Here is a 23,815-nt window from a genome sequence, read left to right as displayed (position 1 = left end):
TAGGATCAGGAAGACACAAGAAAAACTCAGGACCGTGTTAGGAAAGCTTTTTTATCCACGCAAATTTGGTAGCATTCTGTATGAACAGTTGTGTACAGGTCTTCTCTCGCTTAAACGTGCAGGCAGTCTGAGTAACCCCTGTGTTTGAGGCATATGTGCTATTATTTGAATCAATGAATGGACGAACGACCGAAGACAAGATCAATCTCTCAGTGAGTGAAGAGGTTCATATAGGGAGCACATCAGTAAAACAGCACGTCGATACAATACCCCTACTAGGTTAACGCGCTTCGTTGCTTTAGCCCTTTCAAATTTTCAGTGATCTTAAACTGTAAAATGGGTTTAAGGACACTTCAGTCCTCACCATGTAGTTTTGAGATCAGATAAAACGCTAGATGTGAAAGCCTTTGTAAATGGGATCGCCTCTACAAACGAGATACCGGGGCTTGGTTGCAGACAGCCCACGCCCACGCTCCGGCGGCAGGCGCCTGGTCGCCGCTCCGCCCCCTCTTCCTGGTTTTCCCGAAGACCCTCCCCTCCGCCGTCATGTGACAGGGGTGCCGGTCCGGGCCAAGACGGACTGAAGAACGCCTTGCGATTGGCCCGCAAACGACGGGCCCCCGCCTCCCTCCACCTCCTCGCCGCGGCCCACGTGAGGAGGGCGAGTCACGCGATTTCCGGGAACCCGTCAGGAAGGACATAAACAAAACAAACCCGAGGCAGCATGGAGAGGGGCCGTGGCCCTTGCAGCGGAACCAGACCCAGCCCCTGAGCGGCCCCCACACCCACAGGTGAGCGCAGCTGCTACCTCCCGGAGACCGTAGGGACCTGGGCCTGGGGGCAAACCGCGAGGGGGGCAGAGGAGGGCCCCTGGCCTAAGAGGCAGCAGCAGCGTCCGGGCCCTGAGCCGGGCCGGCGCGGGGCGGGGACCCGGACCAGGGCTCAGGCTGGGGGTGCGTGGGCCACGGGTTGCTGCCTGCCGGTCACGGGGGCGCCCGCTCCCCTCCCCCACCCCCGGCCCGGGACGGTTACATAAAGCGCGGGGCAGCCGAGAGGGGACCCGGGGCGGGCGACGCACTGGGCTGGGGATGGGCAGCGCCGGGTGTCCGCCCTGCCAGGCGCCTCGGCCCTTCACGGCTACCTCCGAGCCGGGGGCCGCGGCTGCCGGCAACCGGCCTGTCAGAGAAGCGAGCGGGTGGGAGGGGCCGGCGAGGGGAAGGGAGGCTGGCCGAGGAGATGGAGAGGGGCGTGTGAGGAAGGGCCGGGGCCGCTGAGGTTGGAGCCGCGCCGGCAGGCGACCAGCAGGCGTGGGCTGGGGCTGAGGGGGGGCCCAGGCAGGGATCTTGGGGGGCAGCTGCTCCCCCTTCTCTTCCCTGCCCCAGAGGCGACGGGCGAGAGGGGCCTCCCTCCCGGGATTTGTTTATATGTCTTCTCAAAGCAGCTTGAAGCGGCTTGGAGGCGTTGCCTTCGGTGCTGTGTGGCAGGTAGTGCCGTCCAATGGGGTAGGCGGACGGAAGATAGCGGGCCAATGGGCGCATAGGAGGCGGTGCCGCACATCTCCGGGGTTTAGTGTGTGTCAGGGGTGGGCTGGGCGGGGCGGCCATGTTAGATGGGAGGAGACCAGTGGTGGTGGGTCCCTGAGAGGGGTGGAGACAGGGCAAAGGGCGAGGGAGCCGGGCCGGGGGCGTTTCGGGTGTCAGAAGGCGAGTCCGATCGGACCAGGAAGTAGCTCAGGGGAGCCTGACCCCGACCCACCGTTCTCCTCACACGGGCAGAGGAGGCAGGGAAGTACCGAGGGCAGTCAAGCCTCCCCTGGGGGTGGTTCCTGGGACTAGATGGAGCTCAGTCTCTGGATTCTCCCTTTCTCGGCCCTACGCTTCCATCTCTGACAAATCCGAACGCCAAACCCTGTAATCGCCCTCCGTTAACCCAAGAAAGCAAATCTTTCTGTTGTTTCTGAGCGATCTTGAGCCTTAAGGAGGTACTTGGATAACTAACGGGCTGAATTTCTGCACCAGGCCTCAAATAGAGGCATGCATTGAGGGAGAAGTTCGGCTTTTCTGGATTTTGCAAAGAGAAAACCCGGACTAGAAAAGCCGAGAAAGTTGAGGCCTGGGCAGGGTTTCCATTTTTTTCATCAAGATATCTTCCAAAAAGCAGGCCCTAGTCTTAGTAATTTGCCCCTCCTCTTTGGTAGTTCACATATATCAACTTCATAAGAAAACTAAGGCTTAAGAAAATTATTTAGGTTTGAAAGTTCTGTAGGACTTTGTCTTGCGACTATTTTGCAGGTGAGAAATAGAATCAAGGTCTGACTTCTTTTTAAAAAGCAAAAAATAAGACCTGTGTAAATCTTGTGATCTGTGGTAAACTATCACTTGATTGTACTTTTAAATATTTTTAAAGTTTTCTTTTAATCTGGAACAAGTAAGAGAAACACCTAAGATGAAGAAAAACAATGGTATGAGTAATTAGAAAACCACTTATTTTACTTTAATTGTATAATGTGATTATTTTGTCACTATGTCGACCTATGTTAACATCAGTTTACAACCTGTGACTACATTGGGATTGCCAAGGATACCAGGCTTTTGATGCATCTTGGGTTAAGCTATTAGGGTAAGAACATGCCTTAGGTATGTCATGCAGGGGCTGTTCAAGAGTTGACTGTATTTATTTTAAGAATTCACGTTATCTCGTGTTAACTGAAGAAAAATAATAATTGGTAAATAAATGATTTATTGATTTGTGTATTTGTTTGACACAATTCACATCTCTGAAAAGGATGATACCTAAAAATATAATCCCTGATTAAATCATTTGATAGACTTTGCAGTTCTTAAGTTTGACTTTTATAGCAAATAAAAAATTAGCTTATTTTTTTAACTGGTTCTTGCTTCATTAGTATTGTGTTGCTTTACAATGGCATAATTCGTTTTTAAAGGGAAGTGTAAAATTTTTAAAGGGAAGTGTAGCTAAACTTAAAATCTGTTTCATTGATACCTAGAATGCTTATTCAAGGTGATTTTCATTTTTGCATTGGTTGATAAGTCAGCATTGCTTATTTAATGTAATGTTCTTTTATTCTAAGAATGGCAAATACATCCAACAGAACTTACTTGGGTAAAGCTCTTTTATATGACTGGTACAGCAGCTTTGGAATTTTTAGATTAGTAGACAGAGAAGAGGATAAATACATCCAGAAGAAGAGATTTTGGATGCTCCACTTAACCATCCCATTCTTTATCATGGCAGGTGAAACAGTGTCCTGCTTAGCTCCCTGGTTAGTTGTGGTATGTCAGTGTAAGGGGTAAAGGAATATCTGCTATATCTCAGGTGCCTGGTTGTGGTTAACTGAAAACAAGTGACAGTGAAAGTACAGTGGGTTTGCCTATTGATTCTATAATGTAGCACAGTTTTTAAAAGATTAAGATAACTAAATTCACCATTTGCTTTTCAAGCATATTTTATAGTCAGGATTGTTAATTATATGACTTTGAATGAAAGAACAGAGATTTGCTTCTAAGATTTGTACTTAGATATTTTGAGGGAGTATTTATTGACGCTTTCACCATATTCAGTAGCTCATTCCAGGGTAGCTAACTCTTAGGCTGGACATAAATTTAATTGCCATACATTGCTTCTGAACTATTTTAAGATAGGTCCACAGATTTTTTTCTGTAAAGGTCAAATAGTAGATAGGCTTCGTGGGCCATACAGTCTCTATCGCACCTACTTAAGGCTGCAGTTGTGGCATGAAAAGTGCCATAGACAATATGTTTGGGGCTGAATTCCAATAAAATTTTATTTATAAGAAAGGGCTGTGGCTCTGCAGCTTGTTTGTTGACCCCAGTTCTAAGACATCAAAAGTCAGAAACCTGGGTTTTAAGTACTTAGATGTTAAGATATTGCAGAACATATAAATACGCATTTTAGTTCAGGTAACATTTGAGCACCTGCAGAAGGTACAGTCGCCTGCCTTGAAGAATTTTTAGTACAAAAGCATATGGCAATATTGTGTTCTATATTTTACTTCATTTACATATAGGTGTTTTCCTGAAAAGCTGGTTAAAGCAAATGCTGGTATATTATTAAGTCCTGTTTCTTCTCAGATATGCATTCTGATGGAAAAAAACTTTGGTTCCAAGATATCATACCCAAGAACTTGAATACATTCATGGTATGGTCCTATTGTGGTTTGGGAATACAGTTAGCGTATCATTCCTGCCAAAACTGTTTAACAACTGTTTCAAGAAAAGTTGGTCAAGTTTATAGTCAACTCACATAGCTCTTACAACAAATATATCATATAGTTAATTTAGCAGTCCCATTGATTGTGCCATTTCCTGGGTTATTTGTCGAGTTCACTAAGTAGAATAGGGTAGTTTTTCAAACAGGACCCAAATGATAACAGGTTTTCCACCTCCTTCTAAAATGACAAGTGCCCAGTGAAGCACAGATGCCCTACCTAAAAATATTAAACAAGCAAATACTTAATTTTTGTCATGCATAGTGGTTTAGTTTCCCGGCTGCTAAAAAAAATACCGTACAATGGTTGGCTTAACAAAAGGAATTTCTTGGCTTATGGTTTCAGAGGCTAGAAGGCTTGCTTCCTGTCTCCCAGGATTGCTATCTCCTGGTGGCCCACAATCTTTGGAATTTCTTGGTTTTTCAGTCGCGCGTGGCAATTGCACATGGCAGCATCCTCTCCTTTGTCTCCCAGGTTCCACTGACTCAGCTTCTTTCTTCTCCTGTGGCTTCTCTTTCTGTATCCAATTTTCTTTGCTTGTAAGGACCTCAGCCATATTGGATCAAGCCCACCCTCATTCAGTTTGGGCACCCCTTAAACTAATGACATTTTTGAAGATCCTGTTTACAAATGGGTTTGCACCCATAGGACCAGGAGTTGGGACTTGAACATGCCTTTTGCTGGGAGCATGATTCAATCCCCAACAGATAGCTTTTGCGCTTTTTTTATGTAATATTTCACCAGTTTTATCAACTTGAACTGAATTTCAAATGGAAGCATGAAGGTTTAGAAAGGAAATGAATCTATTGACCTCTGTGAAACTACAGCATCATGTCACCTGTAATCTTGTTAGTAGTTCCAGCTAGCCTGTTGTCTGGCTGGGTGGCCAAGGGTGATCTCAGTTTATTAATTTGTAATGGTAGGGATTAGTGATACTTTCCATCTCACAGAAGGCTATTGGGAAATTGTTAGTTACTGTGTTCCCAAGCTCTTGTCCCTTTGAATATGCTACTCCTTTGGGCTGTTTGGAATCACCTCTCAAATCTGAATTTGATTTTCTTGCTTTTAGTTTCATTGCACTCTCAGTTTATCTTTGTTAGCACTTACTCCACCCTATAGTATTTGTCTTCCCATTAAACTATAAGCTCCTTGAGGTCAGAGTCTGCCTCTTCTTTTTACATCCCCAGCGCCTAACACGGTGCCTGATACCTTTTAATGCTTGCAACTGTTTAAATAAATGAGTGAATTGCTAAAGTCTGCTTATCTGGAAGGTAATAAAGTCCACTATTAATAGAGGTTTTGCACTTTTCTTACTTGGAAAGTAAGTTTCATCAGGGAGGAAGTAATCACCATCTGCTCAAATGAAAGTCTTCTTTCTACAATTTACTGTTTCTTTAAAGACAGTTTGTAGAAAAGCTATTTTAATGATGTCTAAAAATCCCTTGTATTCTTTGGTTAATTTGTTTTCGGATAAACTCCATTAGACTTGTTGAACATTCCTTTCAGGGAAAAGAAAAGTTGTGCTTTTGCCCTTTGGATTTGTTATTAGCTCTTGGCACACTTGGTCTCTGGGTGTTTGACAGATATGAATGGAGTTGTTACTATAATCCTTTTCTTATTTCTTAGAGGTTTGGAACCTCTAAGAAATTCTTAGAGGTTCGTCTACATTTCAGGGTCCCTTTTTGGGGGAAGCATTATAAAATCATTCTTGCTAATAAGTCTGATTCACCTCTGTGGGGTAGGCTGGACTTGGGAGAGGGTTTTGTGCAGGGGACTGCAGTGATACCTTGTGACCACAGTACCATTCTATTGCCAGCCAAGCCTTAATGCCTTGTCACTAATTCATTACTTTCTTCCAAAATCTGTATCAGAACTCTCCTCCCTAATAGGTTTCTAATCCAGTGATCTCCCTACTAATCCAGGCAACTCTGATCATCCCATCATTTTACCCTTTCAACACCAAAACTACTTTAACACTTTGGTTACAAATCATACTTTTACTTGTTTATCTTTGGGTATCATTGAATTTGACAGTTTCGTATAAAAGCTTCATGAGCTTGATGGTTTCTTGTCCTCCAGCTTTATTCAGTTTCTTGTACATTTATTTCCTTGAGCAGGGTTTAAGGTGCTCCTTTTGTTTTATGAAGTTTCCTCCTTGCTACACAATATTCCTGGTGGAATTGCCTTCATCTCTATTATAGGTTTGCCCTTCACTGAGAAATCTAAAGCATTACAAAAATTAAACTTTAAAAGATTAGGTCATTGATGGTATGGGGAGGAATTAGGGGTAGGGTGGGTGTATTCTTGCTCAAAATAGTACTTCAGGAATCAAGTCAATGAGAATTCCTTCAAACAGCAAGGCTTCTAGCATCCTACTAGTGTTGTATAAAATGAGGTAGATTTTACAGTTTTTTGAATTGCTTTTTAGTTGAGAGTTTTTCTCCTTACTGTTGAATCTTCTGCAGTTACCCATAGACTGGTAGGGGAGAAAGACACTGCAGTTCAGTGTTATATTAGTGTTTCAGAAAAAAATGTTTTGATAGTATGAAAGAGGCACTGCTAACTTTGCCTGAGAAAGTTGGAAAAGCTTCACGGGAAAGGTAACATTTGAATTGGGTTTTGAAGAATAGTGAAGGATGCGTTCTAGTCCAAGTCAAGGAGGTGGGAAAAGTGTACAAGGTGTGTGGGGTAGGGGTGGGTATGAGAAGGCTTGAACCAATACAGAGGTAAAAGGGAAGGAAGAGGATGAGACTGATCTGGGATATCTAGGAATAGCACACTTATTTGCTCTCATTTTGTCCTCTCGTTCTCTTATGCAGGCTGGCTCTGTGCTGTCAGGTCTCAGGTCTTTTTGCTCTGTAACTCTGGCTTTAGTTGTTGGGTCTGTTTCCCCTAGATTTTAGTTTTTCTTTTAGTCCCTTGTCAATGTCTAATTCACCTCCTTTTCTCTGTCTTCTAATCTGTCCGTACCAACGGCTGTAACTTTGATTTTGGCCAATTGTGTGCCTTGCCTTTATTTCACCTCCTTGCTTCTCTACCTCCCTTTACTCCCTTTGGGTTTCTCTTTGACCCTTAACCTTTCCTTTAAAAAAAAAAAAAAAAAAAACACTTTATTTTGAAATAATTTCAAACTTACCAGACAGTTAAAAAAATAGTACAAACCCCATACAAAGAACTCCAACATATTGCCACCTCCCCAGATACCCAGATCTACCAATTTGAACATTTTGCTACCTTTGCTGTGTCATTCTATCTATCACCTATCTATCTATTTTCTAGAAATTTTGGAGCAGGTTGCACACATCATACTCTTTGAACACATATTTCCACATGGATTTCCTATGAACAAGGATATTCATGCCTGTAATCATCTTAAGAGAAGTTGTCAAGTTCAAGACATTTAATGTTGACATAAAACTTACATTCTATATTACAATTTTTTCTTATGTCTCAATAATGTTCTTTTAAGCCTTTTCTCCTCCATTCTTATATCCCATCCAGCATCATGCATTGCATTTAATTGTCATTATCTCTTGTTTTTAATTGTGGAAACATATATACAACATAATTCTTCCCATCCCAACCTCTCCCAAGAATACCATTCAGTGGGATTAATCACATTTATAGTGTTGTGGTACCCTCACCACCATCCATTACTAGGACTTTCCCTTCATCCTAAACAGAAACTCTAAATTCATTTTGCATTAACTCCCCATTATCCTTGCCCCCCACCCCCACCCCTGGTAGCTTGTACTCTATGAGTTTGCATATTCTTTGATTTTTTTTTTTTTTTGTGGTTTCCATGGGACTTCAATTTAACATCCTAAATCTGCACAATCTTGTTTGCTTTGATACTAATTTAACAACTTCAGTAGCAGATGAACACAAAGAGAATAGTAATAGAGAGATGGAAATTATGAAAAGGAACCAAACTATGTTTCTTTACCTCTCTTCCCCCTACCTTTATGTAGTTCTTGTCGCAAATTACATGCTTACACATTATGAGTCTAAAACCATGGATTCATTATTACATTTTATGCATTTGCCTTTTAGATTCTGTAGGAAGTGAAAAAGTAGAGTTCTAAATAATACAACAATACTGATATTTTTATTTACCCATGTCATTATCTTTACTGGCAATCTTTATTTCTTCATGTGACTTCAGCCATTTGTCTAGCATCCTTCCCTTTCAACCTGCAGAACTCCCTTTAGCATTTCTTATAGGACCATCTACTGGTGATGAAGGTCCCTCAGCTTTTATTTATCTGGAAATGTCTTAATTCCTCCCTCATTTTTGAAAGACTCTTTTGCCAGATACAGATTTCTTGGTTGGCAATTTTTTGCTTCCAACACTTTTAGATATATCTTCCCATTTGCCTTCTTGCCTCCGTGATTTCTGATGAGAAACTGGCAATTAATCTTATTGAGGCTCCCTTGTATGTGGCACATTGCTTCTCTTTTGTGATTTTCAGAATTCTATTTTTGTCATTCAGCAGTTTGATTATACTATGGAATGGTGTGGGTCTGTTTATCCTCTCTGGTGTGCATTATGCAGCTTAGATGTGTCATGTCTTCATGTCTTTCATTGAATTTAGGTAGTTTTCAGCCTTTATTTCTTTGAATATTCTCTCTGCCTCCTTTTCTCTTTCTTCTCCTTCTGGGACTCCCACATTGTGTACATCGGTACATTTGATGGTGATCCACAGGTTCCTCAAGCTCTGTTCGTTCTTTTTCATTCTTTGCTCTTTCTGCTCCTCAGATTGGATGATGTGATTTCAATTGTCTTAACTTCATGTTCACTGATTCTTTCTTCTGCCAGCTCCAATCTGCTATTGAACCCCTTTAGGGAATTTATAATTTCTGTTGCTGTGGACTTGAGTTCTGTTTGGTTCCTTTTCATAATTTCCATCTCTCTATTACTATTCCTTTTGTGTTTTCCTGATTTCCTTTAGTTTTTTGTCCATGATTTCTTTAACTCTTTGAGCATATTTGGGACCATTTTTTTAAAAGTCTGGAATGTGCCAGGTCAGATCCTCATCACTGATGGTTTCGAATGCTTTAATCTTCTCCTTTACTTGGGCTGTCACTTCCTGTTTCTTTGTATGTTTTTTAATCTTCTCTTGAAACCTGGACATTTTGATATTTAGTGTGTTATCACTGGAATTTACTCTGAGGCATCTGTTCCTTAAGCTTGTATCCTACTAATTTATGACAGAGCTCTCCATGAGTCCTAGGAGCTAACAAAAAAAAAGAAAACACATTTCTCAGTCTTCGAGTATTGACCTTTGTGAGTGCTTTACTTCAGGACTTATCCATACAGTGAGTTTCGAGACTAGCTCCAGAAGAAAGCGAAGAGGCCTTTCTGATTCTTTCTGCACATTACTTTTGTCTTGAGCAGGGGACTGTGCCCCTAGAAATTTCCTCCATGGTTTGCATGGATATGAATATCCCTTTTTCCCTATGGTTTTCTCAAGGTCCTGGCACTGCATTTGGCTACTCAGTCAAGTCCCAGACAGCATGACTTAGTCTGCTTTCTCACACCAGTCTATAGGAGAGCTCTTTGAGCCGCGTGTTACATGCAGAACAAGTTCTGGGACAGTGAGTCCTTCAGGCCACCACCTGATGGATTGGGCCAGACTTACACGCTCCAAGCATGTGCACTCTCCTCCCTCCGGAACTGGGGCTAGGGATCCACACTGGGAGCTGGAGCTGGCCCTGTGCAGAGCAAGCTGGTGGGGGGAAGGCCAGCCTTGGTTCCGAGATCCTACTGCTTTTTTTGTGGCCTTTTTCTTGATTTGGTGCTTGCCTTGTTACTGCCATCCTTAAACTGTTTTCTAGAGCTTTTAGAAAGATGTTTCTGCCAGTTCTTGGTGATTGTTTAAAGCTTTGGTAGTGGGTGGAGCCCTGAAGCACCTTACTGTGTCATCCTGGTCGGGGTGGCCTCACCTTTCCTTTTCCTTTGCTTCATTAAGAAAAATTGTTCATACCATCTGATTATTTTGTTTATGGAATAGCAATATATGAAATCTGTGAGTTGATTCCCTCTTTGTAACTCTTATCAGATCAACTAGTCTTTTATACCTCTCCAAGTGGTAATTATCCATCTATATGAATTTCTTTTTATGAAGCATTTTCCTTTGTATTCAAAGATGCCTCTTCTGTGGGCTACAGAGCAGGATATGACTATATGTATGCTATGTTTCCTACTTCTTGTGCACCTTAAAATCGTTCTGTAAGGAGATCCAATTCAAATCTCACCTTTTCACTTGAGCTTCCCCAAACTTTTCCTGGAAGAGTTGGTAGTACTTTTCTTTTCTAAATATCTCTTTTTAAAAATCAGTTTTATTGAGGTATAATTTACATAAAATAAAATTTACCCAGTTTTGAGTGTACAGTTTGAGTTTTGACAATGTTTGCAGTCATCTAGCCACCACCATAGTCAAGTTACAGAACATTTCCATCATCATGAGAAGTTCCCTTGGGCCGCTTGGTAGTCAGCCCCAGTACAGTCCATCTCCCCTGGCCCCCTCATTTGCTTTCTAACACTATAGATTTGCCTTTTCTGGAATTTCATATAAATGGAATCATAGAATAAGTGGTCTTAAGCAGTCTTTGGCATCTGACTTCTTTGACCTAACATAATGCTTTTGAGATTTATACATATTGATTCATGTCTCAGTGGTTGATTCCTTTCTGGTGTATGGCTATACCACAGTTTGTTTATCCATTTACCAGCTGATGGACATTTGGGTTGCTTCCAGATTTTAGATCACTATGAATAAAGTTCTGTGTACATTCATGTACAGTCTTTGAAATAAATCTTTTAACATTAATACCTTTTATCTGGAGGTCAAGTTGCAAAGTAGTTAAGAGGGAAAGCCCTGGAGTTAACTATGTTCACAACCAGGCTTTTTGCCAGCTCTGTGGTTTTGAGCATCTCTTAGATTTCCCATCCGTAAATCAGGACTGGTTGGGGATTGGTGCGAGCTAGAGAGCACCTGTTGGTTTAAAGAGGGTAACTGTGACTTCAGTTCAAATGATTGCTTTATGGGGAATATGAACTCAGTACTGCCAGATCGGATTTCTTTCTTCCAAAAGAGTGACATTTGATAGTGGGAATCAGGAATTTTATGTCATATTTCCAATTTAAGTGCTGGCAATTAAAATCAAAAAGTTTTAAAGCACTAATGTGGGAGCAGAACCCAATCTTTCTGCAGGCGTTGATTTGTGGCTGCAGGACAGTTTGAGACCTCTGCTATAAACCTTCAATTAACTTCCTCTTCTATTTTAAAATGTACATACTCCTAATAGAACTCATCAGATCCCTGTTATCTTTGTTATATAGCTTAGCCTAATAATTTGCTAGTTTACAAACTCCGGAGGGATATTAACAATACAGAGTGCTGGGTGGGGGTGGGGGTGGGGGTGGGGGTAGGGGGTTGGGACCAAGTTCTGGTTTTTCTTTGTACTTCTACTCTGATAGCTGCTAGTTCTATTCAATGCTGTTTTCCTAGCAGTTGGGATAGTGTGCCTCCCTTGTTTGATTTATTCTGATCCCTTTTAAGATAAGTGTAGAATAGAATAAACTGTATGTGTATGTCTGTGCACTTATTAGAATCTGTGTAAGTATTATATATGTAAAGATTAATTTTATATAAGTCCATTCTCTCAAGTTGCCCTGAATCTATGGTGAAGCCAGTATAAGTGTAAAAATGTGATAAATTGTATGTAACTGTTGGAACAAGGAGAGCAATAATCTCTCTCAAGAGACCCTTTCCTCTAGAGAGTTGTTAGTTTTTATCATGTGTAGAGACGACTGGGTTGCAGTTTTGTAAATTAGTTTGTGAATCCAAAGATTCTTTTGCTGCTTAAGCCAAAACAACTGAAATTTACCTCATAAAACTAGCTGGGGGTGGGGGGGGCAAGGGTGTTAAATTACCTGTCATGCCTGAATAGCCCTTACTTACCCTAGTTATAGGCAGCTGGCTTTTTGTGCTAATTAACTGTGGAAATTTAGATAAACTAAGATTCTGAGTTGAGTTTTGGGTTTATTTGCTCAAATCAGCAACATCCCAGGAGCATCATATACCATGGAAGGAATCCAAGAAGAAAAATAACCACCATTTACTGAACATATGTTTTGTGCTAGGGATAGATACTTTACATATCATCATGAATCACCAGATCCCAGCAAAGTAAGTTGGGAAATTCTTGTATTTACACATAGAAGGCGGCAAATGAGAATCTGGAATGAAATATATTCCAAATATTCATCTATAAAACAGAACCTTTGTTCTTGAATCTACCGGTCACTCCTTAGTGAGCAAGCCTCTTAGGAATATTAGAGCCTTTCTCAGTGTTGGAAGAGGTGACAGTGCAAAACCATACTCAAACCTTTCTTATAACCCTATACCTATAACCTCTGTATCACCTGGGCTATAGTTCTGTGCCCATGGTATAGCCCATTTCACATAGTAAGAAGGAATTTGAAATTTGCCTCTAGTATATGTTCATGCCACTTTTGAAAAAGGGTCGTATCTGAGAAAGGAGGGAGGGGACAATAAATTTTGAAGAAGGGCCCAAAGCCCTGATAGAAATTGTTAGGGTATATCTTGGAACCTCAAGTGTGTTCTCTTCTGGACCAATGTCTGTTTTTATGCCGCTGTCTTTAATTCTGAAGGGGTTTCTGTTCCCTTTTTACATTTGGTAGATTTCTGCAGAACAGCTTAGAAAACTGAGTGATACTTTAAAACTCAAATTAAAACCTGTCAGATTTTCAGTTGGTGTAAATAATTTTTAATCATACTCTTTCCCCCATCTCTGTAATCCCTAAACAAGAGATATCTCAGGTCTTTAAAATTGACTGAAATTCAAATGGCACTCTTCCTGGAAATTAAAAAAAAACCTCAGAAGTACAATATTTAATATTTTTACCAGATGATACTACAGTGGTTCAAGACTCAAATTAATTAGCTATTACAAGCTACTTCAGAGCACATAAAAGATGCTCAATAAATATACGTATATATATTGACTGACTCCTTTGAAAAGTCTTTGTATATGAAGAACATCGTACCTCTGACTCCATATCCAGAAGAACCTTAGGGGATTTTCCATTCATCATCAGCCAACGCTTGTCTGGATGCCTGCCCCAGGCAAGGCATGGCTTTTGGCACTGTAGTGAAATAGTCATGAAATATTATGGTCATTCTCAAAGATTTTACCATCTTGTGGTTGAGGCTGGTGGGGTGGGGAGAGGAAGAGAAAGAATGTTGTGAGGCAAGTCACAAAAGGCCAGAGTCTCACTGTGGGATAGCTGTAGTGGAGGCAAGTGGGATTGCAAGCACACCAAGTATTTGGGGAAATGGTAAATATATTAAATATAGTATTTCTGTTATAATTCTAGAAGAGTAGTGGAAGATGGGGTTGAAAAGATAGTTTCATTGCAAATAATTTCAGGCACTATTCAGGAGGTGTTTGGGAGTTGGGAGGTGTATAGGGGCACAGTGCTAATGTGATATGGTTTAGGAAGAATAATCATAGAGTGGGACATAGTACTGGAGGGAGGGAGAGGAGAGACTGGAGATAGGAAGATCCATAAGGAAGATCCATAAGGAAAAGATTAGAATGGTAAATATGAGATGAATAGGGCCAAGTAAGGGCTAAGTGGTAAGGGCAAAGTCAAATGGATGCGTGTATGCTCAGGACAAAGTAGGTGGCTTTTGTATCCTTGTTAAAGACGATTGTCATGACTTAACAAAGTGAGTGAGGAGGAATAAAAGGGTCAAGGCTGAAGATGAGGATTCTGTGCCTAGATGTCTGAGAATGATGGCACTATTGAAGTACCAGAAAGTTTGGTTGGGGAGGTAGCCTGCTGTGTTTGAGGTGGCAGGAAGTGAAAGTGAAAAAATCTTGATTTCAGATGGTAGGGTTCGCATACTCACGTGTTTAGCGTTATGGTATAGATTTGGGAGTCTTCTGAGATGTTTTTTGAGGCACTAAGAGGGGAGATTGTCTCTTTGATGATAGGTTTGCAATGAGGCATCCAGTTACTGAATGACCTTAGACAAATCTCTTATCATTGATAAACTTTTTTTATTAATGTAAAAAGGCCTAGACAGAGTAAGGTGAGGGGTGACAGTGATGCTAATACTTACCCTACTTCACCAAGTTTTTTTTCAAAATGTTCACTCTCATTACTTCACCAAGTTATCAAATGATGGGGTATAGCAGTGTGCTTTGTGGTCTCTAAATAGCTACACAGATAAGAAGTGTGAATACTTTGTCTCCAGTGGGTAATTAAGGATGGTTGTTGGGGTTAGAAATGCATTCTTTAGCTTGGTTTAAAACTGTTCCACTCTCTTATTCTTGTGCTCTGAACAACTTAATTGACAAGCCCCAATATCTAGTAGTTGGTAGTTTTCAAATAAAAAGTTGCCCTTCCCTTTCAACTCAGATTCACCCAAAGACCTGCTTTAATGGTCTTTCTTATTGGGTTCCAAAGAGCTTTAACCGAGCTCTCATCTGTTGTCTGTATAGCTCAAAGATTAAAATTGGGCAGAAGCCTTTGGAAAGAATTGAAAAGAATGCTGAGAGGACTTGTGTCTGCAAGACTGCATCCCAAGTAGAGATCACTTTTGAGTTGTAATACCTTCTCTTAGCTCTTCAGGATTCTAAGGAAAATGTGGTCGTAATTATTTTAACTAAATTTTTGTGGCAAACATAGTTCAACCCTCATATTTTTTAAACTGTGAGAGAGGATAAAAGGAGGCTGTTGGGTTGATGAAGGATAAAGAGTTCACAAGGTGTTATCATGGAAATATCACATCTGCTTATTAAGTTCTGCTTTGGCTAGAAAAATGATCCTTTCTTACCCAACTCACAGTCTGAAGGAGAAGATATATCTTCTCTTTCCTTCCTCTCCCCCTTCATCTGTCTTCCATATCTTAAAGATTAACAGCAGCAGGATTCAGAATGTAAGCAATTAGGATCTTTTGCTGATAGTTCCTAACATAAACTATATCCATCTAGTTTGAAGTTTACTTGACTGTTTTCTAAATTTTTGAGTCTAGAGAACTGCTTATTGGAGGGTGAAGAATGGTGATTCGCCTGCAGTTGTGTTTGCAGGACTTACATTACATAATAAAGGGGAGAACTTGATCCCCACCTATCCCCCCCAACCCCCATGGCCAAGAGTCCGTTGCAAAGGCAGCCTCTGCTTCTTGGATGGGTCGGAGGTTTAGGGATCTCTTATTTCTTCTCTAACATGAAACAGGTAATGGCTTGACTTAGTAAGAACCTGAAGGACTGTTTTGCTCAACTCTTGCAAAGTACAGTAGTTTCCAAGAGGAAAAATTGTTGAGTGGTACATACTAAGTATAGAAGACTAGATGGAATGTGTGGTAGATGGGTCCTGGTCTGCTAATGAGCTTGGGGAAACCTGTAAGCTGTCAGTCTTGTCAAACAAGGAAGTCCCTTGAGATACACACATTCTATAAACTTTTAAATTAACAGGTCAGTAGGTTTTTTTTTGTTTTTTGTTTTTTTTTTTCTTTTTCTTTTAACTTTACTGGTGATTAAGCCTTGGGAGAAAAGATTTATTTAAATTAGGGGTCAGGACAGTTCCCATCCCTTAGAAATGTGGTTCTGGTGGTATTTTATAGACAACCAAGAAAAGACCAAGAAGTCTGCGCACATGAAAAAATGATGAGCAAGTACCAGCAAAGATTAGGAAACATCAAAATAAACCATGATATGTGAATTACAAACAGTATAAATGTATCGGTATTTCTTACCTCAAAAAAATCTTGACATCAGTGAATGTTGGATTGAGTCAGAGTGTCACTTACCATTGGGAGGAACCAATTCCTTCAAATTACTGAAAGGAGTATATTAACAAAATCTCTTCACCCTCCCAAATTAGCAGTGGCCTAAACCAGTGCCATATGAAAGGGGAACTGCAGCAATCCTGGCCACCATATATATTTTCATTTAAAAAGAGATTTTTATTTTTCTTGATAGGAACTTTTTTTTTTTTTTTTTTTTTTTTTTTTAATATGTGTCCTCTCGGGGATTAGCCAAAACCCTCAGATTCAGAAGAGGCACAATTTAGGAGCTCTTGGATATGTGTGAGCTTCCTGGTATATTATGATTATTTTAATGGTTTGATCTGCCTCAGGGATAAGCTCTTTTAAGAAGTCCTTTGCCTGTGCCTGCCATCTTACTTTACCTTTTGCTTTGCCTAGCATACATAGTAAGCATCAATATATGTTTAAATGGAGAACGAAAAGCCAGGGGTAGGGCCTGGTGGAAAGGGATATGAAAGAGATTGAAACTGTGGTTGTCTTCAAGTGGTTCCATTGCTGCTGATAAACCAATCATTTGCCCCTCCTGGCTGCTTCAGAAACCTAGGTATCTGTCACAGGAATATCTTCCTTGCTTAAAAGCTTTTGTTGAAGATTTTTAATGTGCTCAAGTACAGAAAATCTATTGGTAAATATTTCTGATGCTCCCCGCAGCCCTCTCTCCCTTGAAAAACTCACAGATCTTTATTGGAAACTGGTGAGCCAGTGCTAGGATCAAAGGAAATAATATATAAGGGATTTAATTTAGCCTTTTCCCTAGTTTTTTTCCAAAGATATATTAGTTTTGAGATAGGCTTGAGGGAAGGAGGTAGAAGAGGATTTTATGATCAAATAAGTTTGGGAAATAGTTTATGCTGTATTCACCTATTGGTGATTTATAATGGACATTAGTGCATTGAATTTCCAAGAAGTCTTGCACTAAAGGAAGTTTAGCAGTTTTGTTTAAGGTAGTATTTTCCAAATTTCACAACCCTTTTGTTGAATAATCATTTATAACATTCCTTAGAACAATTATTCCTTAGGTCACACATTGAGAAATTAGACCATTGCTTTTGATGTACTTTAATATCAGTGCTTTCAGTCAAATATGGATACTCTTGAACTTGAAGTGTGAAGGCGATATGAAAAGCAAGTTGTTGTACCTTCCTTCTCAATGTTATTTGTCCATTTGAGCGTTAATATTTATGTATATGGCTCCCTGGTATAGGATGCAGTTTTGGAGTAGTGTATCATTTTGGAAGATGCTATGTAATGGTAATTTGTTTAGAAGCCTTTATTCTATTTTTTCCAATTTTGGGTGGGGAATTTTGATCTTCATGGTTGTTTCTCAATAAATGCTTGGAATAGTACTAAGGATTTCTGGAAAATGGGTGCAAAACATTGGGGATAAGGATAGTTTGTTGTTAACTTGGGTCATTGGTTTGAGAGAGAGGAGCGAGTTTATCATTGAAAAGAATTATCACTGCTTGGGATAGAACTGGCTTTCCTGTGCTTGCTTCGGCAGCACATATACTAAAATTGGAACGATACAGAGAAGGTTAGATTAAGGGTGACACACAAATTTGTGAAGTGTTACGTATTTTTATGTAATTTTTTTTCTTAGTTGCTGGGGTATTAGAATACCTAGAAGGAAAGAACTGAAATGGTGGAACTGTAACTCATAACATTCTTTGAAATTTGCTGTATAGCTACTTGTTAAATTGTACTTGGAAAGTTATCCCCTTTATATATAGTTCCTAATAAGAAAATAACTGAAACTATGGTACTGTAACTCATAACATTCTTTGAAATTTCCTATATAACTACTTTTTAAAACATACTTGGAAAGTTACCATCTGTGCCAGTTTGAATGTATTGTGTTCCCCAAATGCCATTATCTTTGTGGTCCTGTGGGGTAGATGTTTTGGTGCTGGTTAGATTTGCTTGCAATGTGCCCCACTCAGCTGTGGGTGATGATTTTGATGAGATGTTCCCATGGAGGCATGGCCCCGCCCATTCGGGGTGGGCCGTGATCAGTGGAGCCATATAAATGAGCTGACTCAGAGAGAGGGAATTCAGTGAGTGCAGCTGTGAGTGATGTTTTGAAGAGGAGCAAGCTTGCTAGAGAGGAACGTCCTGGGAGAAAGCCATTTTGGGGCCAGAGCTTTGGAGCAGACGCCGGCTGCCTTCCTAGCTAGCAGAGGTTTTCCGGACGCCATTGGCCATCCTCCAGTGAAGGTACCCGATTGCCGATGTGTTACCTTGGACGCTTTGTGACCTTAAGACTGTAACTGTGTAGCAAAATAAACCCCCGTTTTATAAAAGCCTATCCATCTCTGGTGTTTTGCATTCTGCAGCATTAGCAAACCAGAACAGATTTTGGTACCAGAAGTGGGGTGCTTTTGCTGCTGAGTCTGCAAATACCAAACATGTTGGAGTGGCTTTTCAAATGGATAAGGGGAAGTTTCTGGAAGAATTGTGAGGAGCTTGATAGAAAAGGCCAAAACTGCTTTAAGGAGACTGTTTGTGGAAATATGGACTCTAAAAATACTTCTGATGAGGCCTTGAACAGAAATGATGAATATGTTGTTGTAAACTGGAAGAAAGGTGATCCTTGTTTTAAAGTGGCACAGAATTTGGCAAAATTGAGTCCTGGTGTCAGATGGAGGGAGGAATTTGAGGGCGACAGCCTGGAATACTTAGCTGAGGAGATCTCCAGACTACGTGTGGAGGATGTATCCTGGCTTCTCCTTGCAGCTTATAGTAAAATGCAAGTGGAGAGAGAGAAACTTAGAACTGAACTCTTGGGTTCAACGAAACCAAAAGCTGATGGCTTGGAAAATTATGAGCTTCCAGGGGGTGGAATCCCAGAAGCTACAGCCCAATGTGAGGACATAACCAAACATGGAACCCAGCCGCCATTTCAGTACAAGCCAAGATTGGAGATGGAATTATCCAGAAAGGATTTGTGGAAAGTCCTGTTGTCTGATGGCTTTGACCCCTGCATGCTTCATGCAAAGCCAACAGAATTTTTGCGAGATCCTTATAGACAGAGCCATTGCCAGTCTGGACTGGAGGAGACAGACAAGGAAAAAATTAAAGGAAAAATCTCTTCAAAGACAGAGCCATGGAGGTTGAGGTCTGGAGTCAAGAGGTCTCGGGCTGGGAGAGCGGAGCAGCCCACATGCATGGAAAGGGTGAGTTTGCCCTGGAGGTCAAGGGCGGGCTTTCCGCCTCGATGCTCTGGAAGAGTTTTGCCATCTGAGGTCCCAAAGAGGGCGGAGCACGTTCCCAGGGAATTGGGGACAGCCTGGCTGCCACCACACTGTTCTGAAGGGGTTGAGCGTGTGCCCCGGAGATGGAAGGGAATCTGGGAGCTGCGCTGATGTTTGAAGAGGGTGGGGCCGAGAAGGTGGTCTCCCCAGTGTGTGGATATGTTGGAGCACTCGCCCAAGCATTTGGAGAGGAAACAGTTGCCAAAAAGGCCCTTGGGAAGGGTTAGGCTCCCGTTCTCTCAAGCCCCAAGGATGCAACGTTGTTCTGTTAATGACTCTCAGACTTTGAAATCTAATGGAGTTTGTCCTGCGGGTTTTAGGAACTGTTTTGCTCCTGTTAACCCTGTTTTCCTTACTGTTTCTCCTTATGGCAATGGAAATATTTATCCTATGAATGTCTCTCCTTTGTATATTGGGAGCACATAACTTGTTTTAAGTTCACAGATCCACAGCTAAAGAAAAATTATGCCTTAGGACTGGCCATGCCTATAATTGATTTTGATGAGATTTTGTACTTAACTATTGTTACTGAAATGATGTAAGTTTTTTGTGATATTGTGATGGAATGAATGTATTTTGTATTTGGAAAGATAATATCATTTTGGGGTCCAGGGGGTGGAATGTGCCGGTTTGAATGTATTGTGCCCCCCAAATGCCATTATCTTTGTGGTCCTGTGGGGTAGACATTTTGGTGCTGGTTAGATTTGCTTGGAATGTGCCCCACTCAGCTGTGGGTGATGATTTTGATGAGATGTTCCCATGGAGGCGTGGCCCCACCCATTCGGGGTGGGCCTTGATCAGTGGAGCCATATAAATGAGCTGACTCAGAGAGAGGGAATTCAGTGAGTGCAGCTGTGAGTGATGTTTTGAAGAGGAGCAAGCTTGCTAGAGAGGAACGTCCTGGGAGAAAGCCATTTTGAGGCCAGAGCTTTGGAGCAGATGCTGGCTGCCTTCCTAGCTAGCAGAGGTTTTCCGGACGCCATTGGCCATCCTCCAGTGAAGGTACCCGATTGCTGATGTGTTACCTTGGACGCTTTGTGACCTTAAGACTGTAACTGTATAGCGAAATAAACCCCCGTTTTATAAAAGTCTATCCATCTCTGGTGTTTTGCATTCTGCAGCATTAGCAAACTAGAACACCATCTTTATGCATGTATGTTATATTTCACAATAAGGAAATAACTCTAGCCAATGACATTCTTTGAAAATTATACTCCGTAGCTGCTCATTAAATTGTGCATTGAAATTTATCACCTTTGTATGTATATGTTGTATTTCACAATAAGGAAATGACTGAAGCTGTGGAACTGTAACCCATAACATTATTTGACATTTGCTACTTGTTAAATTGTGCTTTGTTAGTTATCACTTTTATGTATATATGTTATAGTTCACAGATTAAAAAAAAAAAAAAAGAGTTGACTTTCCCCCCTTCCTATTTGCTGCTACTTGAGAGACTAGGAGAAACAACTAAGGATCATCAGTACCCAGGTGAACAAGCTAAACCCTTACTTGGTAGATACCCCCTCTTTAAGAATTGGTGCCTTTAAAACTTTCAGCCCTTTCTGCCAACAGCTGTTACAGATGTTGAGCTTCTGAGAGGGGCCAGCTGTGGGGTTAAGAAAGCATTGGCAAAACATACCTATCAATGATAATCACCTTTCCAAATTTATTTTATTACTACATCCTAATTTAATATCTCATTTAATTCTTATAACTATTACAAAGTTTAGGGAGAATTGTTATTCCTCACATCTGGGAGCTAAGGCATAAATTAAGTAACTTACTCTAATTGATAAAGGCTGTGTAGCATTAATCATAGGATCTAAACTAGAACCCAGATCTCCTATCTCCTAAACAAGTGCTCTTTTTGCTAACCGCATAAACCGAAGTTTGTTTTGATACCGTGTTTAAATAAAATTTTAAATAAACATATTTGTTTGGAAGTTTTATGGCTTGGAGCTTTGGTTGCCATGAGAGTGCAGTGTGTTTTTTTTCCCCTCCTGGAGATGAGGAAAATGAGGCTTAGATTTGACTTATCCGTTTATATAGCTTGCAAGTGATAGCTTTGATTAGAGATTAGCCCTGTTCTGTCCACTATTTCCCTCCTAAACCAAGCTGTTGGTAGATGGTGTCTTTAGTCAGTGCCAAGAAGTATTATGTTGAATAGAACTTAATTTCTTCCTGAGTCTTCAATCCTGTTATTAGTAAGAGTAAGTTTTCAGGTTTTAGAGGATATCAAACTCTTCTCTGAGATCCAAGTGACAGACTTGATCCACTTTGTTGAATGCATGACTTGAACCAGATGCCTTTTGGGAGCCTAGGTAATAGGTCTAGAAACAGTGACTGATCTTATTTCTCACAGGAATCAAGGAAAGAGTTAGGACTGAGACTACGGAGGCAGTAGGACCAAGGCTTGAGGCCACATAAGGAGAAGCTGGGAAAGAACTGACCTTTGGTGGGAGCAGGGATCAGTCCACTTGGACTGCAGCACTGGATTGAGACACATAGTTAATCTTGTTTCTTGGTCCAGGCTGGGTACTTGACAGTGTTCCCTAGGCTAGGCCAGTGAGCTGGGAATGGCAGCCCACCAGAGGGGAACATCCAGAAAAGCCCCAGGAAACATAAATTGTAGTTAATTTATTAACCTAATTAAGTAGAACAGTTATTGAGTTCTTTGTTGTCTATTCCTTATTTGTTCCACAAGGGGCCTTTGAATTTGAAATAGTGTACCACTCTAACTACCTCTAGCCCAGAGTATGGGTTAACTACAGACGGCAGCTCAGTTTAAATGGCTCTTTACATCAATCTAAGAAATGATACTGCATCTAGACTGAATGAAAGCAAGGAGTTCAGTGTAGGGCAGTGGTTCTGAAATGTTTTTTGAGACTCAGAATCACCTGGAGGGTTTATTAAAATCCATATTTCTTGGCCCCATCTCCAGAGTTTCTGTTTCGGTAGGTCTGGGCTAAGGTTCAAAATGTTAAATCACTAACAGATTTCCATATTGCTGCTGCTGCTCCTTGTCCTGAGACCACACAAGAACCAATGATCTGGGAAAAGTTATGGGTACAGCTGTTTAGTTCCTGCTAAAGGAGCTGCTTTAGGTCTTCATAGAGGAGGGAAAGGGAACTAACATCTAAGTCTCTTCTAAGACATGTGCCAGATGATTTACAGTCATCGTCCGGTTTAACCCTTGAAATCATACTGCAGAGTAGTCCTTATCCCTATTCCCTCCCTCAACATACAGACGTTAAAAATGTACTGGAATAATTCTTCCTTCAAGAACAACTTTTACTTATAACTCAAAGAATAATGTTCATATACACTATTAAGAATGTAAATTTCTTTAATGTAGGCGATATGTTAAATTCCATTGCTATCATGTATTCATTGTTCTAGATTTATGAGATAGAAAATATAGATTAATTTAGCAGTAATGATTATACATGCTATAGATGGAATTAAATACTGAGACATTGTTCTCATACAGAACATGAAGTAAATGAGGCTTTAAGATTAATTATAATACATCTTTCAGTTCACGGGAAGAATGAGCCTATGATAATTTTGTCAGGGTGTCTTTTTTAAATGTTGCCAATTGGTTATTGATCAACTGTATTTTAGAAACAAACAAGGGGATGAACTGGTGAATTTCAGAATAGTAGGTATTGAGACTGAACAAATCCCCAATATAGCAACCACAAGATTTACAAGTTTGAAGTGTTCTTTGTTAATATCGTTTTTGAAAGGTTTTGAAAGGTCAATTGTTTTTAATGCATCTCAGTGAAGTTACTTAGTGTTGTTTTACAGATTTGCATGGAATGATTAAAGGAAAAAACAAAAACAGCTCCAGGCAGTTGAATTGAAGGCATTCTGTGGAAACCTGCCCTTTATTGTGAAAATCGTCTTTGATCTTGAATTAAAAGTAAAGCTGGAAAGGAATTTACAAACGAGGAAACAAAGAAGTTTGGAATCAGACTTACAGGATCTGGGCTTGGAAATGCCTCAGGTAAGTCATACAGAATAGGTGCAAAGTTTTATATTTTCCCACTGCTGAAAGTGAGTAGCATTGGATCTGTAAGTTCTTTGACTCTTATCACAACCTGACATACTACCTTTCTTAAAATTTTTATTTTTTTTAATTTTGTTGTTAGTTTTTAAAAATGACTTTTATGTTTTTGTTTTGTAGGTTTTTTTGTTGTTTTTGACATGCTCCCTTTTTAGGACATTTTATTTCTGACCTCAGCTAGTTTTGTGAACGTGCCCTGCCTTCCATTGCCTTCTCTTTCCTCTTTTGCTACAGTTTTGAAGTTTAATGCTCCACACAGGGAGCATGATGGACAAATCTGCTGACTTTATGGGGGCTAAACCCACTCCCCTGAAAATCAGTCTGCCACAGAGATCCTGTTTCCATCTCCTCTGTCCTCTTCCTGTTTCCCAACTCA

At 40.6% G+C, this 23,815-nt stretch overlaps 1 protein-coding gene and 1 pseudogene across 4 annotated transcripts in view; both read left to right on the top strand.

Moving 5' to 3' along the window:
* The first annotated feature begins 690 nt into the window (after positions 1–690).
* CREBRF (CREB3 regulatory factor) overlaps positions 691–23,815 on the top strand; it is a 73,666-nt gene continuing 50,541 nt past the window's right edge. For 2 of the 4 annotated variants that reach the window (XM_037801066.1, XM_037801065.1), the window contains exons 1-2: positions 691–791; positions 23,181–23,379. In XM_037801066.1, the coding sequence (XP_037656994.1) occupies positions 23,371–23,379 (9 nt within the window). In that variant the 5' untranslated portion in view covers positions 691–791; positions 23,181–23,370. Of the gene's footprint in view, positions 792–2,063; positions 2,292–2,439; positions 2,462–23,180; positions 23,380–23,815 lie in introns of those variants that run through there. The other 2 variants (XM_037801063.1, XM_037801064.1) reach the window with 2 other exon arrangements.
* Positions 17,602–17,697, top strand: LOC119508647 (annotated as a pseudogene).

Source organism: Choloepus didactylus, chromosome 13 (genome assembly GCF_015220235.1).
Source record: "Choloepus didactylus isolate mChoDid1 chromosome 13, mChoDid1.pri, whole genome shotgun sequence".
Taxonomy (NCBI): domain Eukaryota; kingdom Metazoa; phylum Chordata; class Mammalia; order Pilosa; family Megalonychidae; genus Choloepus; species Choloepus didactylus.
This window is presented reverse-complemented; position numbering and strand designations above follow the sequence as displayed.